The sequence below is a fragment of the Rhinoderma darwinii genome, chromosome 3 (assembly GCF_050947455.1).
Source record: "Rhinoderma darwinii isolate aRhiDar2 chromosome 3, aRhiDar2.hap1, whole genome shotgun sequence".
In the NCBI taxonomy this organism is placed as follows: domain Eukaryota; kingdom Metazoa; phylum Chordata; class Amphibia; order Anura; family Rhinodermatidae; genus Rhinoderma; species Rhinoderma darwinii.
The window spans coordinates 20,443,463-20,460,837 of record NC_134689.1 but is presented as its reverse complement, the minus strand read 5'-3'; the positions used below and the strand labels follow the sequence as shown (position 1 = coordinate 20,460,837).

The 17,375-nt window shown below is 44.4% G+C and overlaps 1 protein-coding gene across 3 annotated transcripts in view; it reads right to left on the bottom strand.

Moving 5' to 3' along the window:
- The window catches only part of EBF1 (EBF transcription factor 1), a 329,952-nt gene that overhangs the window by 37,240 nt on the left and 275,337 nt on the right, over nt 1-17,375 (bottom strand). For all 3 annotated transcript variants that reach the window (XM_075856089.1, XM_075856090.1, XM_075856091.1), the window contains one exon: nt 12,010-12,136. In XM_075856089.1, coding sequence (XP_075712204.1) covers nt 12,010-12,136 — 127 coding nt within the window. The remainder of the gene's footprint in view (nt 1-12,009; nt 12,137-17,375) is intronic.

The window sequence follows — 17,375 nt, the reverse complement described above, 5'->3', positions numbered from 1 at the left end:
TCTCTGACACTACTTTTATCATCTCGTTTGTGCTCTGAATGAGCTGAGAGCAGCAATTGCCAGAAAACAGGCAGGCGATAAAGAGCATTGATTTAACACATCTTGTTTTCAATCATGCCCCGATTTTCGTAACTTGCGTTTCTCCTGTTCTCTGCCTCGTTGCTTTTATCTGACGAGCTCAGCCCATCTCACTGGGAATGAAAAGGTCGCCCAATAAGACATGGTTTGCTGGAACCAGAACGCTCGGCAGGGAAAGTATTTTAGATAAACACTGTCAGACAGAGAGGGGGTGAATTGCAGCAGCACAATTGCTGAGCGACAATACATATTACTCTGCTCTGAGCAGGTAACAAGCTCGTGATGGTTTACTGGCTCCCAGCAAGGCGTACGGTCCTTGAAAGATTATCTACAGAATAAATGTATTTCTTGGTTGTAGTTCCACTTCTGGTGATATAACACCTTGTAGTCTCTCCTTGCAAGAAATGTAACTTTCATTTGTCGCCATGTACTAAAATTTTGTAATGCAATTATACCAAGAAAAAATTCTGAATCAAGTTTCGATTCGTTTCCCAAAAGGATTCCAAATTGTCACCCTTAGGCCTCATTTACACAAACGTGATATACGTCCGTGCGACTCGCGTGCTTTTCACGCGGGTCGCATGGACCTATACAAGTCTATGGGGGCATGCAGACAGTCCGTGAGTTTTGCTCAGCGTGAGTGCGCTGAAAAAAACTCACGACATGTTCTAAATTTCTGCGTTTTTCGCGCATCACGCACCCATTGAAGTCAATGGGTGCGTGAAAACCATGAAGGTCGCACGGAAGCACTTCCGTGCGAACTGCGTGATTCTCGCAAGAGCTGTCAAACTCTGAATGTAAACAGAAAAGCACCACGTGCTTTTCTGTTTACAAACATCCAAACGGAGTGTCTTAGAGATGAGCGAACCGAACTTCACCGGGTTCGGCCGAACTCGTTTTGACCGAACTCGGCAAAAAATGTTCGGGTACGCGACGTCAGGAGACAGTCACTGTCCAGGGTGCTGAAAGAGTTAAACTGGTTCAGCACCCTGGACAGTGACTTCCGATCACAATATACATGAACGTGTAAAAAAATAAAAGAAGTTCTGACTTACCGATAACTCCCGGCTTCTTCCTCCAGTCTGACCTCCCGGGATGACAATTCAGTCCAAGTGACAGCTGCAGCCAATCACAGGCCAAGCACAGGCTGCAGCCAATCACAGGCTGCAGCGGTCACATGGACTGCCGCGTCATCCAGGGAGGTGGGGCCGGATGTCAAGAGAGGGACGGGAGACCGGACTGGAGGAAGCAGGAAGTTCTTGGTAAGTATGAACGTCTTTTTTTTTATTCACAGGTTGCTGTATATTGTGATCGAAATTCACTGTCGAGGGTGCTGAAAGAGTTACTGCCGATCAGTTAACTCTTTCAGCACCCTGGACAGTGACTGACGTCGACTAGCCTCATCTCTATGATGGCGGCTGCGCGAAAATCACGCAGCCGCGCATCATACACTGATGACACACGGAGCTGTCAAGTGCCTTTTGCGCACGCAAAACGCTGCGTTTTTTTGCGTGCGCAAAACACACACGCTCGTGTAAATGAGGCCTTAGGACTAGATTCACACGAGCATGGGGAAACTCGGACGTGATAAATGTGACTTTTTTCATGTCCGAAGTGCCCCGGTGTGGGTTCTGTTTTCACGGATCCCCATAGACTTGAGTCTATGGAGGGATTTGTGAAAACGGAACAAAATAGGACATGTTCTATTTTTTAACGGACTCTTCACAAGGTCCGGTGAAGTGACGGCCGTTAATTCAACGGCCGTCACACGGACGTATTCAACGCTCGCATGAAACAGGCCTAATGGTTAGTGCTATACTTTGATATACTGTCTCCTATGACCAAGGCGGAATCATCGACAATGTCCCATCCACAGGAAGTAGAGCTGCCATGTGGGGGCACCACTCCAAATTGACCTTTCCAGGTTGAGATACTGAATGCAAGTTCCATTCATAGGCAATTTGTCAATGGCTGACGCCAGTTCACAGATAAGCAGGTTTGCCAACCTGTCCGTTCTCTCATGGACAATCTCCAAAAAAATTAGTTTATTAAAACCCCCATCCATCTGGGTAAACGCTATAGGCCAATAATAACATTATTTTTGAATGAAATTTTTTGGGCAATGACCAAGTAATTGTTTACCCTATGGACACTATTGGAATGTATCCTGGTAGGTAAGTGGTGCCACCTTGTAGCCTGTGCACATGTCACATACACATTATAGGCTGTGATTTTGTAGGCAAAACTAAACTTAAAATCAAATGTAAAAGTGTCACTAGACTAATATCTGCCTCTCCTCCATCTGGCCAAGTCCACTGTAGAAGATCCGCACACAAATGACTAGCCTCCCCAAAGTTTGCTCCATGGACATTTGTTGATTTTGCAGCTCATCTGTCCCCTCCTTTGCAGCATATCTCCTACCCCTTACTATCATGACCACTAACCTCTGGTTGGCACCAATCAGTAAGCCAACAAACTAAATTGAAGTTTATTCGCTCTGATTTACCACCGTTCCTCTGTTATTCCTCCTAGAAATTTATGAATAGATTGACAACTGGGTGTTACCATTCCCCTAGTTTAAGAGGCGCGTCCCTACACAGTCTCACTCTGTCAGCACTGATTGGACAGTGTCAGTCTGTGTAGGGACACACCCAACCCAGTTGTCCATTTATTCGTAAATTTCTAAGAGGAATAACAGAGGAACGACACAATGCAAAATTCTAAGAAAGATGCTCCAGAATTGTTATTTTATGGGGAATACAAGTATGACCGTCCCTCTTTAATCTCTTTTTACTGATCAGAGATGTGATAGTGAACCAGGGTGTATGGACATCCACTATTTTGCACCACTATTCTGCTGAGAGCAGTAAGCATTTTCCTTCTGCCGTTCCTCCTGCAGTGGCCTGCGGCTGTCAGGGCATGTTGAGAGTTGTAGTTTCCAAACAGATTGCCAATCACTGGCATAACTTGTGTACATTTTCATATGTGATTTGTACATACACTCGTACGGGTATAGAGAATTCGAATGTAGCAGTTGCTCCTGGGCCCTGGTACCCGCAGGGGCCCATTGTTCCCATTGCCATGTAAGTAAACTCCAGTATTATGAATGGCACTTGGTACTTACTGTAGGTGGGGGGCCCTATTACAGATTTTGCCCTGGGGTCAGGATGCTTCAAGTTATACCTCTGGTATTGATATACATTTTGACAATTGTGTTTGTACTTTATCTAACATTTATAAATTATACACGTATATTTTTATCGCTTCTCGCGTTAGATTAGAACAAATAACACAGATGTAGTAGAGCTGAGTATGTCATTTAATATCAAGATCTGTTATCCATGGGTTTACATGGGGCTGCAGGTCAGCCTTGCTCTAAAGATTCAAGTGGCAATTCAACTCTGCTACATCACACTAAACATAGAACGTGTTCACAACCTCCCACCCCGTCCTGACAACAGCTATGTGGTCTCCTTTTTTCTCCGTCCTCCAGGCTTGGTGATATATAATGGTCTGATGTTGGAGCCTCTGTAACACGAGGAAGCATCTTCCACAGTTTCCTGATTATATTAGCATTGATTTCTGATTCCTGGATCTCATGTCTCCCAGAACGCAGCGCAGAGCAGACACTTAAAAGCTAAATAATCAGAAGTAATGCTTGTGAGGTTTAAAGTGGAGGACTGACACGATATATTGGGCCTTTGAAAGTGTCTGCGTGCCGGTGAGAATACACAGTGGTACATACTAGAGACATATGTAATGGAGGGCATAATTCCTTGTCTGCACACCTTGTTTAACCCCTCCGCACTGGCACCAAGCTGGATAAGTGGAAGTCTGGGTGTCTGCCTGTGTTAGTCGTCTAAAGTCGGGTCCTCAATTAGGAACTTACTAATCAGCTTGACGTGACATCATTAAACCGTCATCTTCAGCTTTGTTCCCAGAAACATATGAAGCGCCAATTTATGTGATTCACCTCCATAGGGTGGTAATGCCATGTGTTTACTACTTTCTCAGTTTATTAGCACTTCCTCCCTGCTGCAAACTGGACTTCCATTGACTTTACGTATTAATATATAGTGGGAAGTACACCTACAATATGCTGGTAAAATTCCATTAGGTCATGTTCACACTGGACGGATTAGTTGTGGATTTTTATTGTGGAAAATCTGCAGCGTAATACGGTAGAAGCAAAGTGGATGATATTTGAACAAATCTCCAAGCGCTGCTGAGAAAACGTTCATAAATTGATCCGCGGTGCGTTTTTTTTTTATTCTGCAGCATGTCAAATTATGCTGCGGAATCGCTGCACTTTTCTTGCAGGTTTTCCTCATTGAATTCAATGGAGAAGTAAAACCAGAAACAAACAGCAAATGTTGCGGTTTTTGCAGTAGAAAAGCTGCGATTCTGCTACAAAAAAATCGCAAATCAGATTTTTTTTAAAATAAAATGTCTTTAAGTCTATACTTATCCCCGGACATTGCTACAGCGTATTGTTCCTATGTTTTCCGTGCAACTCGACCTCCTGAGATGATGTTTCATCCCATGTGACTGCTGCAGCCAATCACAGGCTGCAGCGGTCACATGGACTGCAGCGTCATCACAGGAGGCCGGGCTACACAGGGAAACAGAGGGATGTGTCGCTATAGCAACACTCGAGGGGTAAGTATCGGCTTTTGTTTTTCCAACTCTGTTTTCCGCAGCGGAGATTCTGCTCGAAAGTCTGCACCGCAATTTGGTGTGATTTTTCGGTCGGAATTACCTGCGGATTCTAGGTCGGATACGCAGCGTACTGTCACGCAGGGTATCCACCCTGTGCACACAAAACCATAAGGCCCTTTTACACTGGGCGATTATCAGGCAGACAAGCATTCATATAATGCTCGTTGCAGAGAATTGCCCTGTGAAAAATCGGAAGCAGAACGCCTCCGAACATCTGCCCATTGATTTCAATGGGAAAAACTGCATTCTGTTCCAACGGGCTGTTTTATTATGCGGCCGTTTTGAAAAACGGCTGCGTAAAAAAACGGCCGCGAAAAAGGAGTGCCAGTCACTTCTTGGGACGTTTTTGGAGCCGTTTTTCATTGACTCTATAGAAAACAGCTCCAAAAACGGTCTTTAAAAACTCTACGATAAACACAGCGAAAATCGCAAATTACTCAAAAAACTTCTGAAAATCAGGAGGTGTTTTCCCTTCAAAACAGCTCCGTATTTTCAGACGTGTTTGAGTTTGCGTGTGAACATACCCTTAGGCTGGATTCACACACAGTTTTTGTGCCTTCTTCGTGGCATTTTTTAACAGCGTTATTGATTAGTTTTTTTATTGCGGCCGGATGTTACATTAAAGCCCATAGTGAAATATAAAATGCACTACGTTCAACTACGTTTAAGTTTGTGGCGTTTTTGAGGCAATTTTGTGGTCAGTGGCTTTTTTTCCAAACGCAGCATTCTCTGGGTATGACGTTTTTTATAGGCATTTTTCCCATAGGCTTTTCTATAGGATTTCAAAAACACCTGAAAAAAAAGCATGTACAAAATAACCCCAAATTAAAATCCCCACCAAAACCACCATAAAAAAGGCTGTTAACATTTTTCAAAAAGCTGGCATTTTTTTACATGCAGTTCAACATGGCAGAAAAAAAATCTATGTGTGAGATGGGGAAATTAGATTGTGAGCAAGGGTATGTTCACACGGCAGCCTCCGTTACGGCTGAAATTACCGAGCTGTTTTCAGGAGAAAACAGCTCCAGAATTTCAGCCGTAATGGCATGTGCAGGCGTTTTTCGCAGCGTCCATTACGGACGTAATTGGAGCTGTTTTTCTATGGAGTCAATGGAAAACGGCTCCATTTACGTCTCAAGATGTGACAGGCACTTCTTTGACGCGGGCGTCTTTTTTAAGCGCCGTCTTTTGACAGCGACGTGTAAAAAAAAAAATGACCGTCGGCACAGAACATCGTAAAGCCCATTCAAATGAATGGGCAGATGTTTGCCGGCGCATTAGAGCCGTATTTTCGGACGTAATTCGAGGTTAAAAACACCCGAATTACGTCCGTAAATAGGGTGTGTGAACCCAGCCAAAGAGTGACGATGAAGACAATCTCTGTACTGTGGGTGGAATATGTTGGTGCTACATAAATAATAGGTAAAAAAATAAATAAAGAAATATATATAAAGCAAAAAAAATAAATAGGCAGCTCTCCAGCATATCATGGTGAAATACCAAAAGTGGAGGACTTTAATCCATAAAAGAGCAATATCTATCTGTCTGTCCGTCCGTCCGTCCGTCCATCCATCCAATCTCTTACAGGGACTTGACTAATAGGGGTGTAGAGTTTGCAGCTGCACCTGGACCCTGGAGCCTGAGGGGCCCAAAGAACTGAGTGGACCAGTGCTATAAATGATGCTTTGCTGTTGAGGGGCCCAGTTAGGACTGGCAGGGGACTTTCTTCTCCTCTGCCAGGGTTTTTCTATAGGTACAACTCTACTCAAAGTCACAAATGTAACAGGGGGTTTAGAAATTATATAAACAGAAGCATAAGGGTATGTGCACACAACCTATTTTCAGACGTAACGGAGGCGTTTTACGCCTCGAATTACGCCTGAAAAGACGGCTCCGATACGTCTGCAACATCTGCCCATTGCTTGCAATGGGTTTTACGATGTTCTGTGCAGACGAGGTGTAATTTTACGCGTCACTGTCAAAAGACGGCGCGTAAAATGACGCCCGCAGCAAAGAAGTGCAGGACACTTCTTGGGACGTATTTGGAGCCGTTATTCATTGACTCCAATGAAGAATAGCTCCAATTACGTCCATAATAGACGCCGCGAAAAACGCCAGTACATGCAAAAACGTCTGAAATTCAGGAGCTGTTTTCTCCTGAAAACAGCTCCGTAATTTCATACGTATTTTGCGTTGCCGTGTGAACATACTCTAACAAGTAACCATGGGGCCCCATAGCGAAACGTGAATTGGGGCCCCACGCAAAAGGCTTACGATTATTTTGGGCTTCACTCTGTCCCCTGGGTCTTTCTCCCTTTTTATGGAATCCCTGTGATCACCATTCATTTTTCCACTTTACCTCTGAGGGGAGATGGACATGCACTTCTTTTTATGGGGTGTTTTTTTTACGTGCTGCTTTTTCAAACGGCCGTGTAAAAAAAACATCCCATCGGAACGAAACACAGTTTTTTCCATTGAAATCAATGGCCAGATGTTTGGAGGCGTTCAGCTTCCGTATTTTCAGCCGTTTTTCGAGGACTTTACGACACAACAGCAGTCAGAAAAAAATAGCAGATTGAGGCCATTTTCTAGGCGTGCAGTAGAAGACTCTTCAGATGATGTCCCTATATCTCAGAATGCGGCAGACAGATGTACACGCTGTGACACAGACAACTCTCCAGGCAGTTAGATGTTTTATCCCCGCCATTTAGCAGAAAGCAGAAGTGAGAAGTGGTAAAACCTTTAATAAACTTAGGGCAGCCACATTCTGCAAGAAAAGGGGCAGCTGGGAGCCGACAGACAGGGACCAAACGCCAGATTGTAACCGTTTTATTGCTTTCTCTCCTCATAAATTTGACATTTTGGAAGTTAAGTGTAGATTGAGGTTTGTGGCTTGTTTAGAAAAGGAACCAAATTTGGTTTTTTAAGTTTTCAACCTGCGACTAAAAGCGGCAGCTGTGTCTTTGACACTTGTAAAGGGCCGGTCCTGATTTGTGAGCATTGTAGCTCCGATACTAGAGGAGAATTGGTCCAAAGTGTCTGATTAGGAAACAGCTGCAGATTTCGGGTGGGTGCTCGAGGAGTGAAGGAAAGCCAGGTGGAGCAGGTAGAAAAAGGCAAAAAGGCTAAAATGGGCATCAAATAAAGTTACAAGTCATGTCAAGTGCAAAAATAGCAGCTTCAGTTCATTTCTGCAGTGGCGTACAACTACATTGTGACACATAAGCCTAGTTTTTGAAGGAACATTTATGAATTTGAGGTCCCAAATATTGGTCAAACACCTGAACGGGGTAATTGAAAAAGGTCAAGGGCTTTGCAAGTTGTGGGGAAAAAAAGAAAAGAAAGAAAAGCTAATTTTAACCTTCCACCCGGTGTTGGTTGATGCCAGCATGCCCTGACACTTTGTTGCATTCACCCCTTTCCATCCCTTGTAGGATGAAAAAGGCAATAAGACCATTGGGCAAATTTGGGGGAAAATTTTGCTAATATCGTCATGCTTCAAGAGAACTGAAACACTGCTTAGGTTGGCACCTTCCATAATAGGTCCAACCTAAGGTCCAAAGGCCCATGCCAGGCTCAGATGCTGTCTTTTTAACCCCCTTGAATGGAGAAATCTCCTTTCCATAAGAGAACTTTGGTTTCCTGATCAAGGAATAATGGGTCTGTGAAGTCATATGCATTTTGCAGAGCAGCTTCAGCACCACATAAAACCTGGGAAGATGCCAGGGCACACAAGGGCTTGGGGGGGGGGGGGGCATGGAGATTGGGGCAAAAATGTTTCATGCTTTTCAAGCAGAGTGTGGGGTAGACAGGAGGCCTACTGTGACTTTGTCACCCGGGCCCCCTAATTGAACTGGAGTTGACCCTGGGCACATCAACATAGGTGGAGCTAGCTTTTTGTTGTGATGGCCTCAACATTTTTGGAAATGTCCATTGTGCAGTATGCTGCCTTATATCACTAACTGGGTACCGGTTAGGCCATAGAAAAAAATACATGGAGTTTGAATGTTTTGCCTATTTTTTGTGGGTACACTAGTTTCTTACCCAATTCCAAGAACATTCCTCGGTGAGACTGTACAGTTTGTAGCTGACGATACCAGCAGAAGACGCGCGAAATTGAAGGCTACAATAGCTGTAGTCATTAACAACTAATGCTTTCTTTCATTTGATCTAATCTGTACTAGAAGAATGACTCCTATAATTTGATTGGTTACAATTGGATATTGTACATTTGGTCAAATAGCCCCAAATTCTTAAACAGGCGCCAAATGTGTGTTTAACTGGTGCCAACCTTCAATTATTCATTGACCCTTGTAAAAGGCCAGGTCTCCTTTGGAGTGATGGACACATATTCCAGGGGGCCTCATCCACTGGGAAATCGCTGTTAGGATGTCAGTGGTATAATTACCCCTATGTCAAGTCGGGGAGGATGAAAAAGGAGCCGTCCTGTCACAGTGGGAAGGTGACAGTGAGTTTGGCCATGGCTGCTTCGGATCTGTTTCCTATTTCTTGGTCAGAGGCTGCGATCCTTCCTTCCACCCCCCCTTTCCACCGCCTTCTAAGCGCTGCGGTGTCCATGTAACGAGACCATGGAGCCAAGAGCTAATGAGAAGAAGAACGTGTGCTTCTGTCCTCTGGATCAATACACACAGCAGCACGCACCAGACACCCCCCTTCTACTGCTTCATTTTTCTTCTTCCTACAGATGAGTCGTGTTATTATTTTCACGGGGTCGATATCCCTACAACCTTTTTTTTTATTATTTTATCCGCTGTTCTATAAATTTTCTGATTACTTTAAAGAGTGGGGAACTCGGGTTAAGGCTTTAATTCATGTGAAATAACAAAAAATCCTAAGCCCAACACAAAAAAAACCAAATGTGAAAGACATTAACCCTTCTATTGCCATTGAGAAACTATCTGTCAAATATTCTTGTTCACAGTAAAGGAACCAGTACAGGTTATGTGAGCCTAACATTAGCCATGAAGCAGCAAGCAAACAAAATCTCAATTGCGTAACTTAAACTTAGCCGTAAAAAACATTTCGTACTGGGTTACCATTGACCATTGCCAACATTTATGCAAATATTAAAGGGGTTTTAGCGTTTCAGCAAATAAAGGTTATTCTTTGTATAATGGAGAGTTATACAGTTCTTCAATATACTTTGTGTATAAATTTCTCACCGTTTTCAAGATCTCTGCTTGCTGTCACCCAATAGGAACCATCATTGTTTACTTCCAGTGGATACAATTTGGTCCATGGTCATGTGATGGACACACAGGAACATGGCTCTGACACACGTACTGTAACGAGTTGTGCACCTGTGTGTACATCACATGACCATGGACAGATTTGTATTCATTGGATGTAAACAATGAAGGTTCCTATTGGATGACAGCAAGCAGCAGTCCTGATCATGTGATGATAACGCAGATGCACGTCTCATTACATAGGGGTAACCTCAAGTTCTTGGGCTCCAATACTGAATCTGTAACAGGGCCCCCCACCTACCATGTGCCATTTATATTACTGATATCTTATTATGTGGTAGAAGAGTCTTTAAGCCCCCTCAGGCACCACGATTGGGGTCAATATGCCAACTGTTCCACTTTTTCCATTCTGTAGATTTGATAGAAGAGGCCCAATGTGCACTATTAATAATACTGTCTACAATATTTTCTAACCAATCCCAAGACAGAGCTCTCCCCGATCAGTAACATTGCAGCGCATTAACCCTTGAATGTTGCCAATGCCCCACACCCATTCCAGAGTTATCCCAATTTCATTTTCTAAAGATCAGTCCCAATTCAATGCTTTTAACTTACAACGGTCCCAATGCAGTGCTCCAAATTTAAAGATCAGCACCAATATATTGTCCTCACCCCCAATTCACAAGTCACAATATAGGGCTTCCATCCCAGATCAGCCCCAATAAAGTACTAATCAATAAAGTATTTATTAAGTCAGAAAATTGCACAAATTTGGACTTATAACTCTTGTTACAGTAGCAATGATTGATCGAATTTCATCTCCAGTCAGTAATAAAGCTCAAGACCATTCTCAAGGCAGTGACCTGGTTTGAGAGACAATACAGTGACGAGTCTCATCTCGGTCTCCCAGACAATTGCTGGCAATGGGTTTATTCTCTCCTGAGTTTTCTCGCTCAGATGATGAATGAAGTTTCTGCATTGGGCTTTTATTGACTTTGTGTTTGCCAATATGTTTGTGTTGCTCTCAGCTCCTATATGATTGATCTCTATTTCCTGGCCGATCAGGGGTCAGAGGCAGACTCAGGGGCGGACTGAGGTAGTCACAGAATAAGTGCCTGCTAAACAATCTATCTACAAGTAGGTGGTATACATTATTCCAGTGGACGTATTGTCTTCCCGTACTTTATGAGCAACTATTCATTCTCCTTATTGATTTATGGTACGTTAAAGCATACATAACTTTTCAAGGTACTTTTCAGAATAAGCTATCATATGTGTGTACATGAGGAATAACACTATTTCTGGCCATTATATGAATTGTATGTGGCATTATTTTGCCGTTTTCTCCTTTGCAGGCTCTAACGGCTATCTTGTCTTCTATACACTACACACATAGAAGAGGAGCATCCTGCTCTCCTATCTCTGTCTATCACATATATAGAGGCTGCAGCAACATGGAGGAGATTATACAGACGTAATGAGCAGTGTAGCTGATAATCCAGCAGTGGTGTGACATAGAAATCCTACCAGCAGCATGTGTCTCTCTCTTTGCTCCTACTTCCTTTTCCTGCTCCCCCCTCCATAGACTTACATGCATTGTGTGTTGCTGAATCACACTCTCGCTCTGCTCCCCCCTCCCTAGAAAGTTATAGCCAGGCAGTGAAGTGACACCCCCCCCCCCCCACACACACCATCTACAGTTCATCGTTAATGGCCAATGCTTGACAACAGGGGGTGGACAGCAGATTACCTAGTGGCAGTAACTTCTCACAGAATTTGCATGGATAAAACAACTAAGTTTTAAGTAAATTCCAAAGTTGAACTATATCAGGTATACTGTTAGATTAGCATAAATTGTTTGAAAAGTTAGTGTCCATTTAATATTTTCATTCTTCAGGCCATAAATGATCAGATATCAGGACCTCTTTAATTATTAGTAGACTGGTATTTCGTTTTCCTGTAAGCACAGATATAAGACATGCGCTTTGTACATGAATCCTACCTGTGTATATAAATCTTCCAGGTGTTCCTTTGCAGAATTGCTTGGATTTGTAGGATAATGTAACTTCCACCACTCCTGGGATGTGTCGGGGAGGGGTCTGCACCCGGATGGCATGAGGTGTGATTAACTGAAGAAATAAAGCAAATTACAATAAACCGATGAAGAGATAGCAGTGTGTTTCTAATTCTCTGTAACGTCTCCCTGACACATCTTTATAAACAAAGGCACAAAATATGCAATTACCTTGTCAGTATTTCTATGTAATACGTGGGAGATGATGACAATATACCTCAGGCACCAAAGAATTAAGGCCCTTTTACACCGGTCAATAAGCGGCCGGTGCAGCCGAGCGCCGAACGGAGTTGACCAGTGGCGGACACAGACTGCAAAAGGCCCCTGTGCAGATAATGTGCCAGGGCCCCCCCGCCCCCCCCCCCAATACCGACAAAGTTACCTAAACATATATATGCATATAAAAATAAACCTTACTAATAAAAATTATGAAGGAAGATTTATATTGTACATTTTATTACCAGTTTAGAACACAAGTAACACATTTTTTTCCGGGTTAAATTCTTATCTAAACTAAGTCCCTAAATGTGGGCAAAGAAAATGAAAAACCTATACTCACCTCCTCCGGCGCCTCCGTTCCCCCTCCGCAGCCCCTATCCCTTTCTGTGTTTACAAAGCTGCTGTGGTGACGCGCGGTCGATGGCACATGACCGCTGCAGCCAATCAATGCCCTCAACAGCGATTTGCTGTGGAACTACTGTCCTCAGCAGCACACCAATGAGGAGTTATTGGCAGCAGCGGTCACGTGCCATCGGCAGCGCGTCACCAGTGCAGCCTTGTACACTTGTAACACAGACCGAGACAGGAGGATGGGGGCTGCGGCGGGTGAACGGAGGCGAGGGAGGAGGTGAGTATAGTTTTTTTATTTTCTTTGCCCACATTTAGAGACTTAGGTTAAATTGAATCATTGAATATAACACAAAGCACTCATGCAACTGAGATGCAATAATTTAGATGATCTTATCATGCTTAGCTTACTGCACTGTTACCTATCAAGCAGGACTGAATCTCAAGATATCTACAGAGGGGGCTGTATGGCGTTATCTACAGGGGGGACTGTATGGCGCTATCAACAGAGGGGGCTGTATGGCGTTATCTACAGGGGGGACTGTATGGCGCTATCTACAGAGGGGTCTGTATGGCGCTATCTACAGGGGGGACTGTATGGCGCTATCTACAGGGGGGACTGTATGGCGCTATCTACAGGGGGGACTGTATGGCGCTATCTACAGGGGGGACTGTATGGCGCTATCTACAGGGGGGACTGTATGGCGCTATCTACAGAGGGGGCTGTATGGCGTTATCTACAGGGGGGCTGTATGGCGTTATCTACAGGGGGCTGTATGGTGTTATCTACAGGGGGGACTTTATGGCGTTATCTACAGTGGGGTCTGTATGGCGTTATCTACAGGGGTTCTGTATGGCGTTCCCTACAGGGGGGGTCTGTAGGGAAAGTCATACAGCCCCCCCCTGTAGGGAACGCCATACAGACCCCCCTTTAGGGAACGCCATACAGACCCCCCTGTAGGGAACGCTATACAGCCCCCCTGTAGGGAACGCTATACAGCCCCCCCTGTAGGGAACGCCTTACAGCCCCCCCCTGTAGGGAACGCTATACAGCCCCCCCCCTGTAGGGAACGCCATACACCCCCAATCACTCAAAAAAATGCGACCTACAGTGTGAAAAGACAAAAGACATGTATCCCCTATCCACAGGATAGGGGATACATGTGTGATCGCTGGCATTGATAGGGAGAGCGGGGGACCGAAAGTCCCCCGAAGTTCTCCATCACTCACCTCTGACTTCCGGTGTCTGCGCAGCTCAAGTGTGACCGGCGCTCCATTCATTTCTACGGAGCTGCCGACACAGACCCCGGAAGTCCGAGGTTTGTGATGGAGAACTTCAGGGGACTTTCGGTCCCCCGCTCTCCCTATCAATGCCAGCGATCACACACGTATCCCCTATCCTGTGGATAGGGGATACATGTCTTATGTTTAATGGCAGAGCGGGGAGATACTCCCTGCTCTGCCGTAGTGTTCCGTGGCATCGCGCTGTAGCAGCCATAGCGGCAGCTAGCGGAGATTCCGGCCAAGGTGGGGGCCCGTGCCGGCAGGTGACGCGGGCCCCCTCATGCCGCGGCCCCGTAGCAGCCGCTACGGCTGCTATAGCAGTAGTTACTCCCCTGTGTTAGGGGGAGTTCACACTGAGGTTTTTTTCGCGAAAAACGTCAGAAAGTGCCTCCCATTGAAATCCATGAAATTTTTCCTGCGAGCAGTAAAAACCGCATGCGGGAAAAAGAAGCGCAATGCCCTTTCTTCGGGCGTTTCTGTCTCTGACTTCCCATTGACAACAATGGCAGGCAGAAAATGCGTTTTTTGCTGCGTTTCCCTGCCCACGGCCCGATGGCCGAAAAACGCCACAAAAAAACGCAATGAAAAACGCGGGAAGTGTTCTACCGGCAGGTCAAAATATGCCTCAAAATTCCGGAAGGAATTATGAGGCAGATTTTTCTACATAAAAACTTCTCCCTTCTGACATGAACTTTTTAACTTCATCTACCTGTCCTCTGCAGTCTGCACGTCCTCCACTCGTCCTGTGTCTGTCCTCCGCTCATCCTATGAGTTCTCCGGCAGTCCTGACTGTACTGTCCAGCCGCCCGAAGTCTTACGTCGCACCGCCCCCTGTCCTCTCCCCTGCCTGAGCGCTCCTCCTACCACCAGCATCGCCGTCCTGTCCTATTCATCTGTGCCAGATTGGCAGTGCAGTGTAGCGGCTATCACCGGGCCCGGGCACCCGCCCCCTCCCTCCCGATTGGTAGTGCAGTGTGGCGGCTATCACCGGGCCCCCGCCCCCTCCCTCCCCTCATGCCTAGTGTTGTGATGCTACTAGGCATGAGGGGGCCCGTGCCGCCAGGCCTGGTACATAAAATGTAATGTGCCTGTCAGGGCGACACGGGCCCCCCCATGCCGCGGGCCCCGTAGCAGCTGCTACGGCTGCTACTGTGGTAGTTACGCCACTGAACGGGCCCCCTTCCCACGCGGGGCCCTTGTGCAGCTGCACCGGCTGCACATGCGGTATGTCCGCCCCTGGAGTTGACGCAGATGTGAACGAAGCCTAACTTTAACTTCATGATAAAAAAAGTTGAATGTTTGGCCATAGAGAGGATCATACATTGTTTTCATTCAAAGGGATTTGTATAAATGTGTATGGCCAAAGCCGAATGTTTGCTCTTAAAGTGAATGTTCATTATTTAATATCATGTTTTTAGACACAAGAGCCTTAAGAGTTTAGGAGATTACTGCATACTGGTTTATTATCCAGTTCAATGTTTGAACTGTATGCAGTAAACTCCTGCGCTCCCTCTAGTGGTGGCTGCAGGCAGTCAGCTTTTTATCATATAACTATGGGGGAAATTTATTAAGACTGGCGTTTTATGCGACAATCTTAATCTAAAGATCACTGGAGTAAGATGTGCCGAAGTTAGGTGCATCTCTGTCCATCCGTGCGCCAGTGATTCAAATCTATGCCGACAACAAAACAATCCCATAACTCGGTGCTAGTACAATCAGCAATCATCTAATTGGCCTTGATTACTGGTGTTCGACCAGACCTGATAAAATCTCATAATTATAGAGGACCTGTCATCTCTCCTGACATGTCTGTTTTAGTAAATACTTGTATTCCTCATGCCATGAAATAACAGGTCTCGAATATATTATCTTAGTACACTACATTGTGCCATTCCTCTGTTATTCCTCCTAGAAATTTATGAATAAATTGACAACTGGGTGTTACCAGTTGAGGGTGTGTCCCTACAAAGTCTAACACTGTCCAATCAGTGCTGACAGAGTGAGACTGTGTAGGACACGCTCCTTTGATAAGGGGAATGGTAACACCCAATTGTCAATTTATTCATATATTTCAATGAGGAATGGTACAACACAGAGTTTTATGAAAATAAGTTCCAGAATTGTTATTTCATGGAGAAAACAAGTATATACTTAAATCAACATTTTAGGAGAGGTAACAGGTTCTCTTTAATATGGGGCCCCGTTTGTTCACAGTGCATTTTGTTAAACAAAATGCATTTTGTAGACACAGAATACAACAAAAATATGTCATAATCACAAAATGCATTACACTAACACAAAATACATTCTGTAGACACAAAAACGTTTATTATACTCACACATTTATGTGCTCACATAATTTATTTTGTGCTTACACAAACAATTTTGTGCACAAAAAGTACATTTTGTGTTTACAGAATAAATTTTTCCGTCACAGACATTAATTTTGTGACACATAATATTATTTTGTGCTCACATAATGGTATTTTGTATCATATAAAATTCTGTGCCACATCTTTTAATGCGGTTTGGGTATGTGTTTCCAAGAATCCTAAATTGAAAAAAACGATAAGATGGTCAGGTTCATCCTATAATGCCCAAAAATTTCTGGATGGTCTTTTGGGAGATGCACAAACTAAAGTAATTAGAACAACACTGAAATTTCCTACAGTTGGCACAAAGTTTAGGATAAGCCAATGCTCCAATGACGAAGGGCATGATGCAGTAGAATATGTTGGCACCATATGACTTAAACTTAAAAGGCTTTATTTTAAGGTGTATAAAAAAAACATGATCATTATTTATTGAACTATAAAAAGTGTCAGATAATCAGATACACGGTGAAATCTAACAGCAAGATGGATAAAGTGTGAGAGTAGCAGAGAGATAAATCTCAAGTTTCACTGCAAAGAAAAAGCTGGCAGTGCGGATTGCAACCACATGTGAAACAGGATAGGTAGGGGGTCAGCAGAAGCTAGGAAAACCCAAATGTATCAATTAGCCCACATCTCCAGCTCCTCTCGTCCCTAAACCGTCAGGAATTCAGTGCTCTGAATCTCATTAGCTGCGTCCGTTTTTTTGTAATAAATGTTTCAGAGCCGTGACCCCAACACGTGTAATGTGTCGGATAACAATGGCGCTAGGCACGGCGCACAAATCCTAGGAATTGTAAGGAGTTTCCTTGTTAGGAGGCTTTTTATACTGTAAAGCTCTCTATAATATAGGATTTTTGCACTTTGCCTCCCGGTTATATCAGAACTGCTCCCTCGCTGTCTTCACACGTCTCGCACAGAGCTGGGTATTGTCCTGCCGGGTAGGGATTTCTGAATGAAATCCTGACAAAGATTTCACACTGACTACGAACACAAGGCGAACACAAGGCGAATCCCTCTTTTCCGCAAGACGAGACATTGATTAACTGCACTATTCTTATACAATGCCTT